The sequence below is a fragment of the Sinocyclocheilus grahami genome, unplaced genomic scaffold (assembly GCF_001515645.1).
Source record: "Sinocyclocheilus grahami isolate Dianchi unplaced genomic scaffold, SAMN03320097.WGS_v1.1 scaffold266.1, whole genome shotgun sequence".
NCBI lineage: Eukaryota > Metazoa > Chordata > Actinopteri > Cypriniformes > Cyprinidae > Sinocyclocheilus > Sinocyclocheilus grahami.
Genome location: NW_015505445.1, coordinates 788032 through 809450, shown reverse-complemented (window position 1 = coordinate 809450; position 21419 = coordinate 788032). Strand labels below are relative to the sequence as shown.

At 38.1% G+C, this 21419-nt stretch overlaps 1 protein-coding gene across 3 annotated transcripts in view; it reads right to left on the bottom strand.

Annotated features, from left to right (window-relative positions):
* Positions 1-375: 375 nt before the first annotated feature.
* LOC107599412 (E3 ubiquitin-protein ligase PDZRN3-like) overlaps positions 376-21419 on the bottom strand; it is a 55369-nt gene continuing 34325 nt past the window's right edge. For 2 of the 3 annotated variants that reach the window (XM_016290994.1, XM_016290992.1), the window contains exons 2-8: positions 7378-7631; positions 5881-5968; positions 3787-3885; positions 3572-3634; positions 3382-3483; positions 3170-3286; positions 376-2555 (exon numbers count right to left, since the gene is read on the bottom strand). In XM_016290994.1, the coding sequence (XP_016146480.1) occupies positions 1020-2555; positions 3170-3286; positions 3382-3483; positions 3572-3634; positions 3787-3885; positions 5881-5968; positions 7378-7574 (2202 nt within the window). In that variant the 5' untranslated portion in view covers positions 7575-7631 and the 3' untranslated portion in view covers positions 376-1019. The remainder of the gene's footprint in view (positions 2556-3169; positions 3287-3381; positions 3484-3571; positions 3635-3786; positions 3886-5880; positions 5969-7377; positions 7632-21419) is intronic. The other variant, XM_016290993.1, reaches the window with a different exon arrangement.

Genomic DNA, 21419 nt, shown 5'->3' with positions numbered 1-21419 from the left:
ACACACAGCTGGGGACAGATAAGAAGAAACAGGGGCCTGGCTGGGTCAGTGGCCCTGAGGTCGAGTGGTCACTGAAGTGTGGACACCACACACAACCCACTAACAGACTTAGACACGAACAGATACATAAACACATATCCGCAGAACCCTTTATGCTTTTAAATTGGTTTGAAGAAATTCCCTACCTACTGCGGTTGCAAACTGAAACTTCTTTTTAGTAAAAATATACTGAACATAAAAAAGCTCACCAAAATATTTTGAAAGCTCATCAAATATAAAACAATAATTTATTATTTCTCTCATTTTACAAGACATCAAATTGCATTTCTAACTAATGATTTGTTAAACTGTATTATCTTGCAGTAATACAATGGAGACCTATACAAAAGGCTTTTGTCTAAAACAGACATTAATATCAACAACAATACAAAGAGATTTAGATTTCAATAAATGGCTGCGCTTTGATGCATGTCTAACATAACAGTAGCAGTGTGAAACATGAACTTTAGGAAAAACAGCACCTTTTCTTTAAAATTTGTAAAGCAAAGTTATTTTACCCTGTCTGAAAAGTATATAATAGCATCTGTGTGATGACCATTAAGCTAAATATCTGTTACTTTAATAAGCAATATGTATGCATAAAAAGAACAATACTGCTGACTGTTAGTTACTTGAAATAAAATAAAAATGCTGATGGTTGTGATGCTTTATGGTCTTTGTATTGTTTTCCAAAACCTTTTAAAAAGGCCGAATAGTCATGAATCAGTTACTTAATAGAATATTCAAAACCACAAGCGCAGTATAGAAATGAACAGAGCAAATAAGAAAACATGTTCTCATCACTTGTATAAATCCATTCTACTCAATCTTTGAGGGACTCATTGTAGCTTCTCTTGGCAATTGGCAAAATTCCTTCAGACAAGGCATTCATATTTCTTATTTACAAATGTTGCCGCATTGAACGAGGCAGGATTGTCTACCCCAATCGGTAGTGTCCTATATACAGAACATTACAGAGCCTACACCGTGGTCACTGACAGTAGGGAGTTGTACACTCGTGTCCCATCGGGGGACTTTGTACCATGGGTCAACAGTTCCTGGATAGTCATCCAATTGTCAAAGATTTTCTTGTTCCGCTTCTTCATCATCTTTTTGTGACTCAGTTCAATAATATTGAGCTCCTTCTTGTCTTCAATGCTGCCCACTTGCTCCTTCAGACAGTCCATACGGCTCTGCTTCATAAATTCCCTGCGCTGACGCTGCTCTTTGGCACGTACGGCGTGTTGCTTGCGCTCCTCTTTGCTCCAGTAGCGTCCCATCTTCATCTCGCTGATGGCATCATCGTCTGTAGTCATCCCGCTGCGCTCCTCTCGGATCCGTAGGGCTCGCTCTTTCAGGAGCTTGTCCCGGACAGGCCGCTTGGTAATGTAACGCGTACCATCGCTGCGGATCTTCACTTTCCATTCCATCTTGGGTCCCAAGTCAGCAGAAGCAACGGGGTCCCGGCACATGCTGACTAAGCTCATTTGGCTTTGGGCGTACTCGACTGACTTTTGCTGGATCAGTTGCATGTAGCTTTGGTAGTGCTGGGCATGGGCCGGGATGTGGGCGTGTTTGTAGGGTGACTGGGGCTGGGCATGGCGACCAGCTTTGCGTTCTCGGATTTCAGGCTGGGTTCCAGCCTCAGACTCTTTTGACAAGGTCGGACAACCTCTGTTAGGGCTGCAAGCTTCTTGGACGGGAGACAGCAGAGGTTTGAGAATTCTGCTGGCACCCGAGGTGCCACTACACGCCCCTGCCTCCGCTTGATTTTCATTTCCACGCCGCAAGGAGTTGTCCGGGGAGAGCTCTAGCGTGAGCGGCGTGCTACGGCAACTTTCACCCGTGTTATATGCGCTGGAGCTGTCCTTGTCGGACTTCTCTGGGAGTTCGCTGATGTCCGCTAGCTCATGGCGTCTTGCATCCACACTTGTGTTGTAGTTGCGGAAGCCGCTGTTGTGGAGCATCCAGGACTGTTCACGGCACTGCTCACGCAACTGCTGCATGCGATGCGCTTGGACTATGCTCAGGCACTCAAGCTCAATGCTGCGGAGCTCCTCATTCAGAAGCTCCAGCTCTTTGTCGACACCCTCCTCACCAACGCTGCCCTGTCCGCCACCTACACCACCACTGGGCCAGAACAAGCTCTGCTCTGGGGTACCGCTGCTGCCCACGCTCCGCATCTGGCACTTGAGCTCCAAAAGCTCACGAAACCGCTCGCATTCGTCAGCAGGAAAGTCACCCAAGAAGTCTGCGTCCGCATAGTCTGCAGAAATGAAGGACTCACTGCTGAAGGGGAGGTCGCCACTGCCTAAGGTGTCCTGACTGTAGGTGAGCCTGCCCCGGCTGCCCAGCGTTGTGGAGGCACTGGTCTGGTCGTCTGCAAGATTCTCCTGCTCAGAACTCTCATCGTTACGAGTGCTGTCATCTGTGCGGCCCACTCCACTGTCCTTCTCATGATGGTGGGAGAGCAGCGTGGCAGTGTCTGTTGTACCTCCATCCTCCTCAAGCTTCTTCTAGCACAAAACAAGTCAGGGAACATCACAAAAAGGAGTTAACAATATCCTTAATATACAATGCCAGGTTTATATGACAACTAGATTAAGAGGTAGGCCACTCACAAGCTCACAATTTCACATGTGTATAGGTGTATTGGTGTAAGGGTGTGGGGTCGGATATATGTACAGGCTTTTCCAAAGTTTATTGGAGGATGTTTTTGAAAGCCTAATACTAGATTAAAAGTTTCTAGCTTTGGCATAATGAATACCTATTATAAAAGCAAGCAATTATTCAATACAATTTCAGAGCAGCCATTTGAGATCTGACCACCTCCAAATTGGTTCAATCAGCTGTCAAGAAGCATTGGACCCTGTTAACATGCGTACATTGCACAGTCCACTTCAGATCGGATCACATGAAACAGATGTTAATACCAGGTGCAAATGGGACCTAACTTGCCATGCTTTCTTTTAAACTAAAATCCTGGCTTGACTGCTTTACCTCCTGCTCAGTGACGGATTCGGAAATTATGATTGATGTGTAGGATGTCAAGCCATGACAGGCTGAGCTATGATTGACTGATATGCCTCCTGACGACTCCACGAGTGACTTTCTGATGAATTTGCTGTACCTGCTGGAGCATGCTTGCTGTGAACTGCATGGCCTGATGGTGTTGTTGCTCTAACATATCCATGTGGAGGTCATCCAGGTAGTCGTTTCTGTCATCATCCATCCAGCCCTCATCCAGCTAAAATAACCAGAGAGAAAAGGAGAAAAGCTATCAGCTATCCTTCAAAGTTGGTGAACAGCATGAATGCTGTGTTTGTGGCTTGGGTCTCTCACTTGTATCTCTGGTCGAGCCAATAGCAGGCATACATTTGGGTGTTCTTCACTGGTTAAAAGAGCCACTGCTTCCTCACGGTTCTGGATCTCAAAGCCATTGATCTGAATTGTGGAATAGAGATTTGTTTAGATGTTTAGATGCCTAAATGTGATGGAATAAGACAAATGGCATCAATGACATGCAGCAAACCTGGATGATTCGATCTCCCTCTCGAATTCGTCCATCTTTTGCAGCAATACTGTTCGGATCAATCTGTACAATGAGGAAAATTGTTGACCAACAATACAAGCCCAATAAATTAAATTAATCTAAATTGTAATTTATAATTGAAACCACAAATGTTTTATAGAGCGTACAAAGGACATTATCATGCACAAAAATGGCTATTTTGTGATACAACTCACCTCACTGACATAGATCCCAGTCTCATCTTCATCATCGGTCCTGTAGCACACAGTTAACCCCAGTTTATCCTGGATATTAGTTCTGTATAAATCCACTTCCTGAAAGAAGAGTGTGATATTTTAATGCACAGCACTGACTATAAGTCATTTGTAGTTCGACTTGCCAAACTGTGTAAACACAGCAGCTTAATCATAACAATGTACACAATCTGTTGCCTTGATCTACATGTTTGAATAATTTGCCCAGTTTAAAGTGTGCTGTGACAGAGCTACATGCTGCCATAAACATGTACATGAGCCGAGTCTCCTTCCATCTTTTGTCAACACCTGTAATCTACAAGATACATATGGAGATCACAGCTCTCACAGGGCTGGTATCACAGCAGACCATGAATGAAGCTGTTATTGAGCAATCAAACAGCTCACTGCAAAAACCCGCTGTAATCTAAACCAACCAACAAATGCTCTGCCATCAATCTTAGTCTATGTAAAAACCTCATGAATACATGTTCAGGTAAGGAAATATTACATACAAATATTACATACCATTCAAAATGGTAGGGTCTGTTTAAAAAGTAATAATGTGAATAATAATAATAACGAAGCTGTTATTGAGCAATCAAACAGCTCACTGCAAAAACCCGCTGTAATCTAAACCAACCAACAAATGCTCTGCCATCAATCTTAGTCTATGTAAATAGGCGAACCTCATGAATACATGTTCAGGTAAGGAAATATTACATACAAATATTACATACCATTCAAAATGGTAGGGTCTGTTTAAAAAGTAATAATGTGAATAATAATAATAATAATAATATTGTGTAATAATTAAAAACAACTTTTTTCTATTTTAACCTGTTAACAGTTTTAAAATATAATTTATTCCTGTGATGGCAAATTAGAATTTTCAGCAGCCTTCAGTCTACAGTTAAACTTCAGAAATCAATCTTTTATGCTGATTTGGTGCTTAAGTAACATTTTTATTATTGTTATAGTTGAAGACAGTTGTGCTGGATAATATTTTTGTGATACATTTTTTTATTTAAATAAGCATAAATTCAAGGCAGTACAACCATTACTACATGATTAAATAATATATTATTGTCATTTGAGAATTGAGAATATTTGTTTTGTATTGTGGTAATGAGAATTGGTGATGGAAATGTGCTTAAATTAAAATAAAAATGTCCCAATGTAAAACAACTTAATGGCCCTAAACATAAATCTAAACTGTTTTTAAATATAATAAAAAAATATAATTGCTTATAATTTCCTTTGATTTTGGGGCAAACTATAACATGCTTGATAGTTTTCATGAGATTGACCTAAGCAGTAATTGTCCATAATAAATGTCTCAGACCTTGATCCTTTCTCTGAGCATGGATTTGCTCATGACCACATTGAGGAAGTATTTGATAAGCTGGTTAGCTCATTACATAATATAATTGCAAAATGCCTGCCAACGTTGCGCTACAGTAAGAAAACAGTGCATATTAAGTGCATTTCTACCTCACAGCATCTAACACTCCCTTTCCTTTGTCCTTGAAGTGCAAAAGAGAGTATTAATCAAGGTAAACAAGGCAGGAGGGTGGTGGAGTTGTTGGGCCCCATCCTGGTCATTGATCTCTGTCTGCAGGGCCCTCACTCCCTCCCTCGGGGGGCCAATGAGAGGTCGTCAAGAGTGCTGCGTGCAGAGCATCTGCTGCTATAAGTCTCTGAACTTCATCTCTTTATGGACTCGTTCATGACCCCTCATGACTCACTGCCCACCACTATCATTACAGCGCAATCCGTCTACGCTTATTGTACACTCAGATCCATCATTATCTCTTCACCGATTTATAAGTCAATGACAAAATTAAATAATGATATCCCCGTATAGCATCTGTTCAAGGGACCAGGGCTAAAAAGGCTACTTGATGTCAGTACAGCTGATCACTTTAGTGCCTGTGTCAGGTTATGGATGGTGGGGTTGGTCAATTCACCGAAACATCAGTGGAGACCGCTTGCATCAGGCCTGGCGTCAGCATGTCTTAATTCACGTTTCAGGGATGACGGAAGATAGAATAAAGAGATTCTGTGTGGCATTACCTCATATTCCAGCTCTTCTCTTTCTATCTCATGCTGCATGCCCTCCAGGAAATCACTGGGGTCGAAGTATTCATGAGCAGGAGAGTGTCTAGAAAACATAAAACAAAACCATATCTTACCATAAAGAACAATATTAAAGAGGGACTATGCTTAACAAATGAACACTGTAGATCAGAGGTCTGATTAATAAATATGTTCTATGAATGTTACCAGTTTGGCTGAACTGCCCATTTCATCGCATCTTACATGCTTTATGAGGGATTTTACTCTTATAACTGCTGGAATATGTGCGTTTCTTGTTTATGACAGAATAACTATATGATAAATGACAGCAATATTCAATAAATCATATTATTAATAAAATTGAAAATCTGCAGATAAAAATTTAAATATAATAAATATAATACATATTAATAAAATAGCAATTTCAGACCAAATAAACAAATAGTTTGAGGCGTAGTTTGATGACGCCGTGACTGAGTGTGGAATCATGGGAGTTGTCGTCTTCATCCCCACAGCCAATGCAATCTGACGGGACTCAGGCAGAAATCATGTTTATGGATGAGCTAATGATTTATTAACATAGTAGAATGAAGCAGGGTGAGGCTGAAAGCCGTCGAAGCGAAACGAGGCTGCTGAACGAGCGTGACACACGGCTCGAAAGCAGCGGAGCTTTTATTATGCCACAGTCGACCGCTTCCGCTCCTTCCGGTCGTGAGTATGTGGGCGCTGTTTTATCATACTAGATACATTTGAAAGTTCTGTTATAATGCTACTCTGTGTGGTCGTCACTGGTCTAATAAAACGCACAACATATTAAAGCGTCTTTGGTGTTTCCATGTTTTCTACAAAACAAAACCGGAAATCGAGCGGTTATGACGTCATTGGCAGGCGACACAATGACACTATGTACACTGTCTGTGTCACTAGTTAAAATTGCTTATTTCTCTGGATTTAAACATTCTTCGAAACATTTGGGATAATGTAAGTACACAAGTCAGCAAAATATATAACACTGTTCTAGTGGTTTTTGGATATTTTAATAAAAAAATCTTACATATTGTGCCTTTAAGGTATAAACAAGCATCTGCAGAAATTACATATTAAAAAAAGCTTAATTTTAGTGTGTAAGGAAATAAATTAAATTCTTCTCTCTTGGTTACAAAGTTCCTGTCAGTAACGTGTGAGAGACAAACCCCCGAGGACACATGCAGTGAGATATGATATTGTGTGAGGGGAAAATGTAAATCCAAATAAATGAAAGCAACTTAATTTCATCTTGTGCCCTGGGCCAAAACTTTGTTAGTCTGACAAGTATATTAATGTTTTGTTGGGCTGGTAGAGAAACTTTTGAATTATGTGCAATGCCATGTAACTGCTAGATCTTCAATATGTATTTAACACTCTCTCGGCCAGCACCATCTTCACTAGTTATGTGTCAATCATAACTGAAATCTGTGATATGCATTGTGATTGGTCCAGGGAGCCATCACTCACCCCTCTGGCAGCAGGTACTGCTCAAGCACATTCACAGTCGGGGAGGACGTAGGCAGCTTGCTGAGGGCCATGATATGCTGGAAGGTGATGTCCGTCTGGGTGCTGATTTCCACTACCTGCGCTTCCCCACTTGGGCCTGTAGGTTTGGGCCTGGGAGCCCGGCGTAGCACCTGGACCATAATGGGCTCTTTAGCCATACGGAAGGCCTCCACTGCCTGGTCATGCGTCGCCTTTGACAAGTCCTTTCCATTGACCTGTTGAAACAGACAAACATAACAACATTAACATTAAAAATGGTATTAGCAATTATTGTGTGTGCAATTGTGCATATAACTGAGCAGACAAAAACTACTCCACTGTAAACAGTAAAGCTGTACCGAGATAACAAATCCATTGAAATTGAAAACCAAGGGAGCAAAGCATTACAAAACAACCATTACAACAGAACAAAACATCTGTAGTGCCTCTCGCTGCTTTCGGGGGTCAAAGCTAGACTCAGCAAAACAACAACATAAATTAGAAAGCGCTCTATTGCTAATTAATCAGGGACATTAAACAAACCGAACTGGGGGAAATGTATCTAGCTAAGTAATTTGAAGACGAGGGCCTCCCTGGAAGATGATGTGGGCGCTGTATATGAGGAAATGAATGAGAGCTTCAGGGCCGAAGCCACCAATCAAGAGCAGCACTCTGCTGATGAGGGCTAAAAGAAATGAGGAAGAAGAGGTTCAAAGCAATCTTTTAGTGCAGAGAACCAAGGCCAGGTGGGGTCCGAGCTGAACGCATAAAGGAACATTTTAAAACGGATTTGTACAGCACTTAGAACTGCAATTGTTGCTACTCTTACAAAAAAGTAATATGGATGTAACACAGTGATGCTTTGATATATACCATTACCATATTTTTTATCATCACTGATGCAGATCTATAGAGAACAGGGTGACACAATAATAAATAAATAAATGCACTGTATATAACATATAAATTAAAACAAATCATTTGCTTAAATTAAACGAACACATGTCCCAAAAGCACAATCATTGTCAAACGATGTCCAAATAATTTTTATTGTTGGTGTATTGCATAAATTATTTGTAAAAAAAAAAATTCAATACAAAGGTTCTGGTTAGCGTGACTGCTAACAGGGTGTTTGACCTTGGGTGAACCGTCTCTCTTATCTTAGAGCTTGTAGAGTTTTTCCCCATGTGCTCATCTCAACAAACACAGCATTCCCCATTTGTTAATTTGTTATTTCCAGACGAAAGACAGCTTTGATAGGATCCATGCTTGAGGCATTCACATCGACTTATGCAAACCATACACATACACACAAACACACACACACACGCACAAACACACACACACACACACACACACACACACAGGCTTACTGTAGTAAGGGTGTGATGAAATTCATAGAAAAAACACAAGAAGCTGGGTGATGCAACACTTGAGAATACACAAACACCTTATTAGTGCACACAAATATCCAAATGCGTGTACACATATATTTACATACAAATGCTGAAAATAATAGTTTAGCGATTCATTTTCTGAGCAGCACTGATGGTTTTCTCGAGTTATATGCCATATTTTTATCAAACATTTCCACACCTTTATCACAGAATCAAACCTCTCACACAGCTTTTAGAAATGTATTCACTGAAATCCTATATAATTCTATATTTTCTTCATAAAAAAAATAAATCACTATATCTATAGAGTCTAATTCACAAGCTGCTGGATCCCATTCTCGGATTTCCAAACAGGCAGGATCGGAGCACTTCAGCTGTGAGAGAGAATATGTTAACTAATAACCAAGAGAATTAAAACTAATCCCAGCCTGAGGGATAACTGGAACATTCGATATGAATCCAAATTCTGCAACTTTCAAACCGAAACAAAGATTCACCATCTTTAATAAATGAACACTGAGGAAGCCTTTTAGAGAGTTTGCCAAATCGTTATTCAAAATTAACTACCATGGTGAATTAATATTAGTACCACGGTATATTTCAAAGTACCACAGTATACATCGGATATCATTGCACATGTCCAAAACAATATGCTAGTACCTGGCCCAGTAGTATTTTTGTAAATTAAAGGGAAAAGTAAATGCTTTTATAAGGGAATACCATGAAACTATCATAGAGCTTGTCCTAAAACATGGTATTAGCATGGTACTTGAATAATATACGGTGTTTCCATCTTCATGTACAAAAACACACACTTACAAAACCATAATGTGACAGTGACATGGTATTAACATTTACATCTATTAAATAAATAAATCTGTATTTAATATACCGGTATAACTGAATAAAAATTGGTATGGTACTCAAATGTCCTTCAGACAATCACTGCATTACCATGGCAAGTGTCCAAAACCATGGTATTACCGCGGTACTCTGAAGGTACTGCTTATAAAATCACGGAAGTCCAATAATATTTATCCAAAGACCATGAAATACCAAGGTATATTTTGTACGTTTTCTAAAACTGACTTCACTTAACATGACAGTTTTTCTTTTATTTTCTTTATTTGTATCTTTTAACTCTCTCTATCTAACTCCTTGTATTCAATTCTGCAAAGATTTTCATTTCCTCTCTCTTTCGGTCAGCTAGGTCAATAACACAATCATCCCTTTCTGGTGTGTCTGTCTGGTTCTCAGTAGGACTTAAGTGCATAGGAATCCCTCTCCTCCTCGTAGCCCATGACCCCGAGACAAAGCCTCAACCCAGGAAACGTTCTGCCTCACTGCCTCTCAAGCAAGGAGGAGGGAGGGAAGCGGGACCCCCATTCACACAGCTCACCTCTGACACATCTCACTGAGGAGTACACACAGTTCTGTGCAAACTGAGCCTCTTCACCATATGTTTAACACAGAGCCACTGGAACGGCCATTCACAGCTGACACGTTCTTCCATTAGACATCTATTGACTGAGTCAATGTACAGAAAAAATATTGATAAACACACAATATGAAATATCAAAATCCAGTCACTTCAATAGGAATCCACTCCATGAGAGAATTATCAGTAATAATTATTTTAATGATATAGAGTAATAATTGTTTTAAAGGGTTAGTTCACCCAAAAATGAAAATTCTGTCATTAATTACGAGAATACTTTTTGTACGCAAAGCAAACAAAAATAACGACTTTATTCAAGAATTCGTCTCCTATATTTTGGAGAATATCCACTGAACGTAAACAGCATATGCTATTCTGTGTCAGCTGGGTCACACGGATTCGTTGTTTTCGTTCAAATCAAAGCGTAAACAACGTAGAAAACTAATCCGCGTGACGCATGTGACACAGAATAGCATACGCTGTTTGCGTTCAGTGGATACTCTCCAAAATGGCACCACGGTGACGCGGAGGAGACGAATTGTTGAATAAAGTCGTTATTTTTGTTTTCTTTTGCACACAAAAAGTATTATCGTAGCTTCGTAAAATTACGGTTGAACCCCTGATGCCATGTGGATTATTTTACCGATCTCCTTGTTACCTTTCTGGACCTTGATCGTGGTAATTACATTGCTGTCTATAGGAGGGTCAGAAAGCTCTCAGAATTCATCAAAAATATCTTAATATGTGTTCCGAAGATCGGAACTTACGGGTTTAGAACGTCATGAGGGTGAGTAATTAATGTCAGCATTTTCATTTTTGGGTGAACTATCCCTTTAATATATTTTAAAATGTAATTTATTCTTATGATGGCAAAGCTGAATTTTCAGCAGTCATCCAGTCTTCAGTATCATAAAATCCTTCAGAAATCATTCGAATATGCTGATTTGGTGCTCAAGAAACATTACTTATAATTATCAATGTTGAAGACAGTGCTGCTTAAAATTTCTGTGGAAACATAAACACACGGTCTTGCTCTTAATCTAGATCTGGGTCTTGGTTTATGAACTTTAACAAGACTGCCCCATTTATTTTTAATGTACTTAATGTGATACTCACCTCAATCACAAGTTAGCACGCTATCTTGACCACTACAGATCACTTGCAAGAACTACGAGTTTAAGAACAACAACATAAAAAACAAGCATCTTTCAAACTTGACAGATGAAGTTTAAGCTTAAGGCTTTATTCCCAGAACATTCTCACTATGTGTGAGTCCCGTCTAGAGACTCAATTCCTCTTTTTCTTCCATACATAACAGTCCTGAAGAAAAAAAGGGCTGCAATTTGGCAGGAATGGATATGGTCTTTCGATTTGTATGTATGTGTTATTTCATTCAGAATCAGGAACCCTCCTTACAGCTCTGACTTGAAACACAGCAACCTTTATACACTACGGCATGCCGTCTCAGTGTGGATTAAGCAGCAAACAGAGGGAAACTAATGCCTCAGATAAGCATGGACGCCTGCTAAAAGACGCCGCTGTTTACTTGCTCTTAATCCTGTTTAAGCATGAGACCTTCTGTTATCCACAGTGGATCAATAGTGGGAGGCTAAATCACTTCCTTCAAGCTTCCTCTGTCCTTGCTTTCCTCCTATAATGAGTTGTCCCTCACTTTCCATTTGAGGAAAGTAGTTTCCCACACTCTACCACATAAAAACATGCATTTCTTTATCTTACTAGCAGCTTTTGAGGTTATAACCAGGCCCACACAAGTACAGCGCTCATAGAACTCTGTAGAGTTACACAGAATTTGAACAAGCCATATTTTGGGTATTCAAACTTTAATATGCTTGCAGAAGTATGCACATTTTCCTACCAAAAACAGGGCAAAACTGTGAAAAGTCTGTAGATTCCATCTGGGCCTGGTCCTAACATGGTCTGGTAAACATGAAATGAATTCATAAGGAAAAATACAGTAAAAAGTATAAAAGTGGTTTGTTTCAGCATACAAAGTAAGTGAGAATAAAAAGTAGTGAGAACTTCAGATCCATCAGCCAGGCTCTCTGTGGCACCTGCAGGGACTCATCATCTTTCAAGTGAATTAGGCCTATTGTTAAAGAGTACACCTGTTAAAAATTAGCTATTGCCTCTAAAAAACACTTTCACAGTTGCTTAGTTTACATTCATTCTTAAATTTGCGCTTGTCCAAGATTAAACAGAGTTAAATCTCTGTTTATGTAAGAAACATGTAACCCAATATGTTATTGGTGAGGAAAATTTTATAATAAATTAAAATATAAAAATTTGTCCCACTCAGTGTCTATGGAGGGTACAACTAAGGCTTGAAGTAATTTTATTCTATTTGCATAAAATGAAACTGTTACACCTTGTATCCCTTTTTTACGGTAAGTTGTAGTGGTATAGAACAATGGTAACAAATAAAAAGTAACTAACTAACTAACGAACTAACTAACTAAATATAAAATACAATAACTATAAAATACAATAAATATAAGATAAAATTAAATTAAATATAAAATTAAATAAAATAAATATAGAAATAAAATAAAATAAAATAAAATAAAATAAAATAAAATAAAATAAAATAAAATAAAATAAAATAAAATAAAATAAAATAAAATAAACCCTGTGATGGACTGGCCATCCATCCACTGTTTTCCCTCCCTAAAGCATCACCACGACCCTATAGGAATAAGGAATAAAATGGATGGTTAAAATTAATTAAATACATAAAAATTTTTTATATAATGCAGGCAAATGAGATGTATGCAAATATTTGACCTCAAACACACTAATTTTTCCAGTCACATGTTCCAGGCCTATTAGTTACTAATCATATATTTGACAAATGATGACATACTATATAAAAATCTGAGTAAAATCACAGCAAAGACAGCTACCGCTGGAAATGCTGACAATGCTGTCTTCACACACTTGCACAAAAGCCTTTAGCACCCATGAATGTTTAAAGCAGTTCTTTAAGACACAACAGCTCAATATTTTAAAGTGAGCTGCACAGCAAGCGGTATTTAACCATATAAGAGCGTTCATTCTGAATATAAATGAGATATAATAGGTCCATCAACAGCATTCAAAATCAGCCAACAGCTCTAGCCTAGCAAATTCAAACTTCTCTGTTAGCATGTTTTATTCATGATTCAGCATGGACACCAGGGAAGCATGTCACCATTCACCCCCCCAACATGCATACACTCGATTTTATGCTGTTCAATTGTGTCTTATCACATCCTAAAGAATAACAAGCCTCTGGAGTAGAAACGTCTCTGATGGAAATGCTAATAAATGATTTAGCTTCTCAGAATTGGGTCTATTAATATAAATGATTCATAATCAAGTCATCGCTTTGGCTAGAATGGATAAAGACTGGCATGCTTTGCTTTTAGTATTTCCTTGTATGTAATTATGAAACAGACAGCAAAAACAGTTGACCCCTATCATTAGACAGAACAAATGGCAGACGTAACAAAGAAAAACAAAGACAGTTGGGACACTTAATCTGGTATTATTTCATTTTAATTGCGGAGAATCTGATGCATCTGTGCAAATAAAGCTGTCCATAAAAACGCGCCGGCACACCTGTGTTTGTCTATCACATCTGCGCCAGACTTATGGAGGCTAATGACAAAACAATGCTGATCTATTCATATTCTCCACTGAGCCGCTCATGGACAACAGTGATCTATGTATCATGTCACTGCATTAAAAAAAGAAAAAAGAGAGAGAAAGAAAAAAGAAATCCCAGAATGCATTGGGACAAGCTTAGTGGAACACAAAACAAATAAATAAATCAAAGATTGTGAATGGAGCCAAAAGAAAGTATACATATAATATATACAATAGTATATATTATGTTCATAAGTATATTGCATTCGCTTAACAACTAGTGCTAACGGCAAACTCTAGTACACTCTTTATGATCTTATCAGTGTTTTTGCCTTGTTTACATCCTTAAAACAAGATTTACATGTTACTGTGTAAGACAACAGTTTTGATGGAATATACAGCATCTTGTTTATCTTAATTATTCTTACCCCGTTGCCAAAAAGTTTGTCATGGTTTAAGCATAATCTTCACTAAAATTTGTGCATAAGAGAAAACAGTTTTCCAATAGAGAAAATACATATAATTTAACAAAAGTATAAACATTTAAAAGGAATAGTTCACCTAGAAATGAAAACTAATTAGTTACAAGTCCACATTGACTTCCATAGTATTAGTTACTAATCATATATTTGACAAATGATGACATACTATATAAAAATCTGAGTAAAATCACAGCAAAGACAGCTACCGCTGGAAATGCTGACAATGCTGTCTTCACACACTTGCACAAAAGCCTTTAGCACCCATGAATGTTTAAAGCAGTTCTTTAAGACACAACAGCTCAATATTTTAAAGTGAGCTGCACAGCAAGCGGTATTTAACCACTATAAGAGCGTTCATTCTGAATATAAATGAGATATAATAGGTCCATCAACAGCATTCAAAATCAGCCAACAGCTCTAGCCTAGCAAATTCAAACTTCTCTGTTAGCATGTTTTATTCATGATTCAGCATGGACACCAGGGAAGCATGTCACCATTCACCCCCCCAACATGCATACACTCGATTTTATGCTGTTCAATTGTGTCTTATCACATCCTAAAGAATAACAAGCCTCTGGAGTAGAAACGTCTCTGATGGAAATGCTAATAAATGATTTAGCTTCTCAGAATTGGGTCTATTAATATAAATGATTCATAATCAAGTCATCGCTTTGGCTAGAATGGATAAAGACTGGCATGCTTTGCTTTTAGTATTTCCTTGTATGTAATTATGAAACAGACAGCAAAAACAGTTGACCCCTATCATTAGACAGAACAAATGGCAGACGTAACAAAGAAAAACAAAGACAGTTGGGACACTTAATCTGGTATTATTTCATTTTAATTGCGGAGAATCTGATGCATCTGTGCAAATAAAGCTGTCCATAAAAACGCGCCGGCACACCTGTGTTTGTCTATCACATCTGCGCCAGACTTATGGAGGCTAATGACAAAACAATGCTGATCTATTCATATTCTCCACTGAGCCGCTCATGGACAACAGTGATCTATGTATCATGTCACTGCATTAAAAAACGAAAAAAGAGAGAGAAAGAAAAAAGAAATCCCAGAATGCATTGGGACAAGCTTAGTGGAACACAAAACAAATAAATAAATCAAAGATTGTGAATGGAGCCAAAAGAAAGTATACATATAATATATACAATAGTATATATTATGTTCATAAGTATATTGCATTCGCTTAACAACTAGTGCTAACGGCAAACTCTAGTACACTCTTTATGATCTTATCAGTGTTTTTGCCTTGTTTACATCCTTAAAACAAGATTTACATGTTACTGTGTAAGACAACAGTTTTGATGGAATATACAGCATCTTGTTTATCTTAATTATTCTTACCCCGTTGACAAAAAGTTTGTCATGGTTTAAGCATAATCTTCACTAAAATTTGTGCATAAGAGAAAACAGTTTTCCAATAGAGAAAATACATATAATTTAACAAAAGTATAAACATTTAAAAGGAATAGTTCACCTAAAAATGAAAACTAATTAGTTACAAGTCCACATTGACTTCCATAGTATTATCCCCCCCCCCCAATACAGGTTTGGAACAACTCGAGGTTGAGTAAATGATGACTGAATTTTAATTTTTTGAGTGAACTATCTCTTTAATCTTAAGTATATGGTGTAAATTGGACATGCATATTTTTGCTGCAAAATGAGAAATTATTGATTAAAAAAAATCACTCATCCATGATGTTACATTTCAGTTAAGATACTGTCTTAAAAGGCAGCTTCATATGCAGCCAGTAGACAAGGCAGGTCACTGGGTTTTCAAACGGAACTTCTGCTTTGTCTGGACACTATGCTTCTCTGTGCTCAATATGTTTTGTCTGTACCTTATCATGTTTAGTCGACTGGGTCTATGAGCAGCTTAAACAATTGTCTTTACTTTGCTACGGTAAATCAATATTGTGTCTACAGCACTGTCAATGACATGTCAATATTGACATGTTATGTCTGTATTTCATCTGTCCATTTGTCTCATTCCATCTGTATCATGTCGCTTTGTGTATGTCTTTGTCATGTTCTGTGCTTTGTCTACCCATCACTAGCAGTGGATGAGAGTGTTAGAGCGTCAGTCTGCAGACTGGAGGGTAGCGAGCTCTCCCGAATGACTGCCGGCCACCTGCTACAGCATGAAGCAGCTGTGGAGGCGCTGTGGGGAGGACCTGTCCCTGATTAAGCTAACTAGACTGCGCTCAGTCGATTTCCCAACAGTAATGCGCAAACCATTTGTTTTTGCATCCTATCACTGTAAAGACTAATTAGGGGAAGAGGTAGATAGCAAGAATGATTGTGAGTGTGGCAGCAGTTTGGAAAAGGCGACGCAACTAAACGGCACAAAAATATTACAAATATGAGCAGCAAATCTTCTGCACCAGAATTTTTCAGGTCTGATGCCAATTTTTGCCATTCTCTGAAAATACCTGATTGGTGGTTGATAGTTAGTTACTGAGGTACATAAAAAAAAAGATTTTATTATATATATTACATGCATTATGCAATTATATATATATAGAGACCGGTGCCATGGCCATTACAGGCCACTTCTAGTGAGACCGGAGCCACGGAGCTGTCAAACACAGTCTCCACCAGTCGGCCAACATGGGCCCATCAGGGACAAAGGAGACTAAATCTCCACATGGTGCATACATTTTGTGCTTTGAAGCACAGAGTTCAGCACAGTTAGAGAGAGATCAAGTTTACTCAGGGATGGTGAGGCATGCTCACTGTGTCCTCTCTCCATTCTAATTATCTTAACTAAAGGGGAAAATGACCTTCTCTTGACCTGTAGCTTTACAGGGACTAATTCTCTTTTCCTGTGAGCGGTTTTGTTAAATGGGGCTACTACATTGAAATCAATAGACCAGCTAAACCACTGATTTTAAACACAGGATTTTGGCAAATTTTGCCAGAATGCGACACAAAAGCACAGTGGAAGCTAAGCTGCTCTTCCACAATGAATGTTTGGCACTAAAAAAAAAATTAAACAAATCACTACCATTCAAATGTTTGGGGTTGGTAAGATTTTTAATGTTTTTTACATTTTGCTGACCAAGACTGCCTTTACTTGATCAAAAGTACTAATATTCTACAGCTACAGTACTAATATTCTTATTTGGTGCCTAAAAAAGTCTTATGATCAATGCCTTCCGGCCTAATGTTTTTGTGGAAACTGTGATAATTGTTTTTTCTGGATTTTTTGATGTCTAGAAAGTTCAAAAGAACATTTAATTTAAATGAGAACATTATGTCTTTGCTGTCAATTTTGATCAATTTATTGTGTCCATGCTGAATAAAAGGTTTAATTTCCTTCCGAAAAAGACAGAGCATCATAAAATACTCTGGCATGAGTTCCTTCATTGCACCACTCCATATTGAAACATGAAATAATGCAAAGGCCAAAAACAATGACAATAAAATACAGCAACCACAAATGAATGACTCGGATGAACTGATTATTTTGAATGAATTGGTAGATCGCACAAATCAGTTTTGAATTCGTATTATCAAGTTCAGAGTGGTTCTTGACCTTCTCACTGAATCTATTACTTTCAGTAGTAATAAATGGCACTTTAATTCACAAGTTGGGCTGCCAATTTAATCACAAATATCCACATGTGCTGTGAAAAGTCACATGTAGATAAAAACATGAAGATCTTAACCTATTGAATTGAGGTGGTACTCCTCCTATGATATCAAAATTCGAATAGCATGATTAAATGCGCTAATTTCATGTATTATAGTTATATTATAGTTATATGTATTGTGTCCTGGAGCACATGGACCTGTGAAAACATTTCTGTGTGCCCATGAATCTCTAGGTGAGTGTGTTCATGTGAGGAGGCGGCATCCCTCTGTATCAGTCAGCCTCTGGGGAGCTCTAAAAGAGAGCGAGGGACAGCAAGAGACAGAGAGAAGGGGTAGAAGCAGTGCCAGACACCCTAATGAAGAGAATCTGTGTGTATTATCTGGGGACCGGCCCGGTCGGAAGCCTGATCCCCTGTATGTGCCATCCAATGAATGACAGACCTCCAGCTCTCCCCAATAATGCATCATTTTCAGTTTTAAATCCCCAAGACCAATATCAATCCACTGCAATAATGTAATTCCATACAACACGAGTGTATTTACGCACATGCTTAGAGAGGTCAGCTGGACACACGGGTAAGCGGGCGCCTGGGAAAGGATGAGCCAACAGATCACTTTCACACTTCAAACGAGTCTTTCATTCTATTCATTAAAGCCCTGCGACATCCTGCCGCCACTCACAGGCATTAATTGTGAGTGACCCCGACACCAGCCAAAAGCACTCTGAACATTACACCACGAAACAACAAACCCCTCTACCGCATACTTCTCCAGGCACCTACTGTCTGTGTGAGCCGGACCGATCGGACATCACAAAGACTCCATTATCTATCTGTGGTATCTAAATCTGCGCTATACATGAACAATATGCTTTCCCATCACAATTGTTGATTTTATAATACTATCTACTAATACACAGACATAATATACTCTATAATAATCCACAATACAATAACATACAGAATATATACATGATACAATTGAATGATGTCAGTCTGTTAGTGGTTGCTGCACTTTCTGAACAATTTCTATGACTTGCCATGATTTAAAAAAATAATTTTCCTGGAAACTGCAAAAACCATTTAATTATAAATCACACTCACAAAGAGTAATTTTTAACCACAGAAATACATTAGAATTAAGAACAATTTATATTTACATTGTCTATAAACATTTTCATGCATGAAAAAAGCACTTTTGAAATATCCTGAAATTCTCAAAATAAAATAAAATGTTTGTAATTTAGTCTGCAATACAAATTTGTGTAACTACAGCATCATAAATAATAATAATAATAATAGCATTGATTATAATCTTTAATAATACATAAGTATTAATTTAATATGTAAATAAAGTATATAAAATCAAAATAATAATATTCATAATGCATAATATTCATAATACATATGCTTTTCATTGTGTAATTGTTGTTGTAAAAACTGAACAATAATTAACAAATTAGTTTTGCACAACAGTTGACAAACATTTTAAACATAAGGAATGAAGTGTTAGGAACAAAAGAACACATGCCATGGTGGTGTTTTCAGCAGGGATGGCTTTTCGCTTCTGAAATCACTCTGTTTAAAACTTGTTTTATTGGTAAAAGTCAACTGCTCATGCTTAATTTTGGCAATGTCACATTGTCTCATTCAGCACAGATGAATGGTGTCTCTCTTGGATGTATTAGCCCAGACAAAAATGGTTCAAACAACTGCATCATCTGCAATCCCCACAGAAAACACAGCATTTTCAAAGCTTCTCAGATGACATACCAATACCACGCAAGGTGTGATGAATGCCATTTCATGGATGCCAAATCTTTTCTTAGACATGCAATGACCCAGCTTCGAGTAACTGGCAAAATTAGAGCGGCTTTAGAGAAACCAGCATGGTTCACTTTACTAACAGCCTGCCAATCAAAAGTAATTGACAGCAGCATGACAGATGCAGTTGGATGGAGGAGTGGGTTGGATAAAGAGCTTATATGATGGGCCCAAAATGTCTTTGTCTCTTTTCTTGTTTCATTCAGTTTTTTTCCCCCAACAGAGTGATTTGAAAAAGGCAGATGCTTCCTTCGAAGCCCAACATCGGCTGTTGGGTTGTTAACAAACAGAGACCATTTACTGTTGTAGTGCACACAGAAATACACAGATATATACACTCGACCCTTAGTGGGGAAAAAAAGCTTTTAGTCCCGCTTTCACACAGTCTGTACGATCAAAGCAGAGTCTTTCTCAATAGCGACTGCACTGTCATCAACAGCTAATGCAGAGAAACAGCAAACATAGTGAAAAGAGAAGACGAAGTGGCCACTCATTAGGTTTACTGAAAGCATCCTTCATACACCATACAAACATGAGGTATGCATCCCTTAGTAGGTGAGGAAGTGCTAACAATGTGGTCGTACAATCTCTACAGATGCATTCATGCCAAGAAATAGTGATTCCTTCCATCACAAATGTAATAAATTAACATCTTTTAGTTTGTGTGAGCTTTTCAAATCAACAAAAAGCTCTCGCACTGGAACAATTAATGGATAATTTATGCTGATAACTGTCAAAATCTGTGATAATGTGTTCACATTTGCATAAATATATGTACAAGCATGTTTTTGGCTGTGTTTTTAGAGGCCCCTACTGGTTTTCATCTATAGCCTCCCAGCGATATTGTGTCAGACATCCTAAAGCCACAAGTGTCGGGATCACAAAGCCCACAGGAAATTAAATCAGAGCTGACAACAATGTCTGACAAAAGAGCTGAAGACACACTGCTCACAAGGACACAGTTCATACATGCTGCATGACATGGCACAAGTAGAAACAATTTTACAATGTTGCACGTATTAAAACTCGAAACGCATTACTTCTGACTATCAAAATATTGATATTTTTAATTATTGAGAGGTTTTTCCCTCTCAAAAATCTACTTTCTACAAACCACCAGTATAGCTTCAAAACGTATTAAACCAAATACAAAAGCAGCATTGATGTTTACATATGGCTCAATTCTAGCCATGCCAAATACATGGCTAGCTATAAACACACAACAATGACAATCAGCCTCAGAATGGAAAAGTTAGTTGTTTTAATGAGAGAAGAGGGACTGAGATCCGTCCACACATCAACCCTGTAACATGATCGTTCATAAACTATCTGTCACAATATAAGCTATCCCAACAACAGTCTCATAGCTCAAGACTACGGACCAGACTATTTGGGACCACAATGCCACGACATCACTCTCCAAAATTAGCATTCTGTCTGAAATCACTTTCATAAATATGATACAGCATTACAATGGATTAAGCAGCAATTCTGAACACTACAACGACTAAGAGTTTTTATAGATAACTGCAAATTATTGATAATCAACAATATATATATATATATATATATATATATATATATATATATATATATATATATATATATTTTTTTTTTTTTTGAG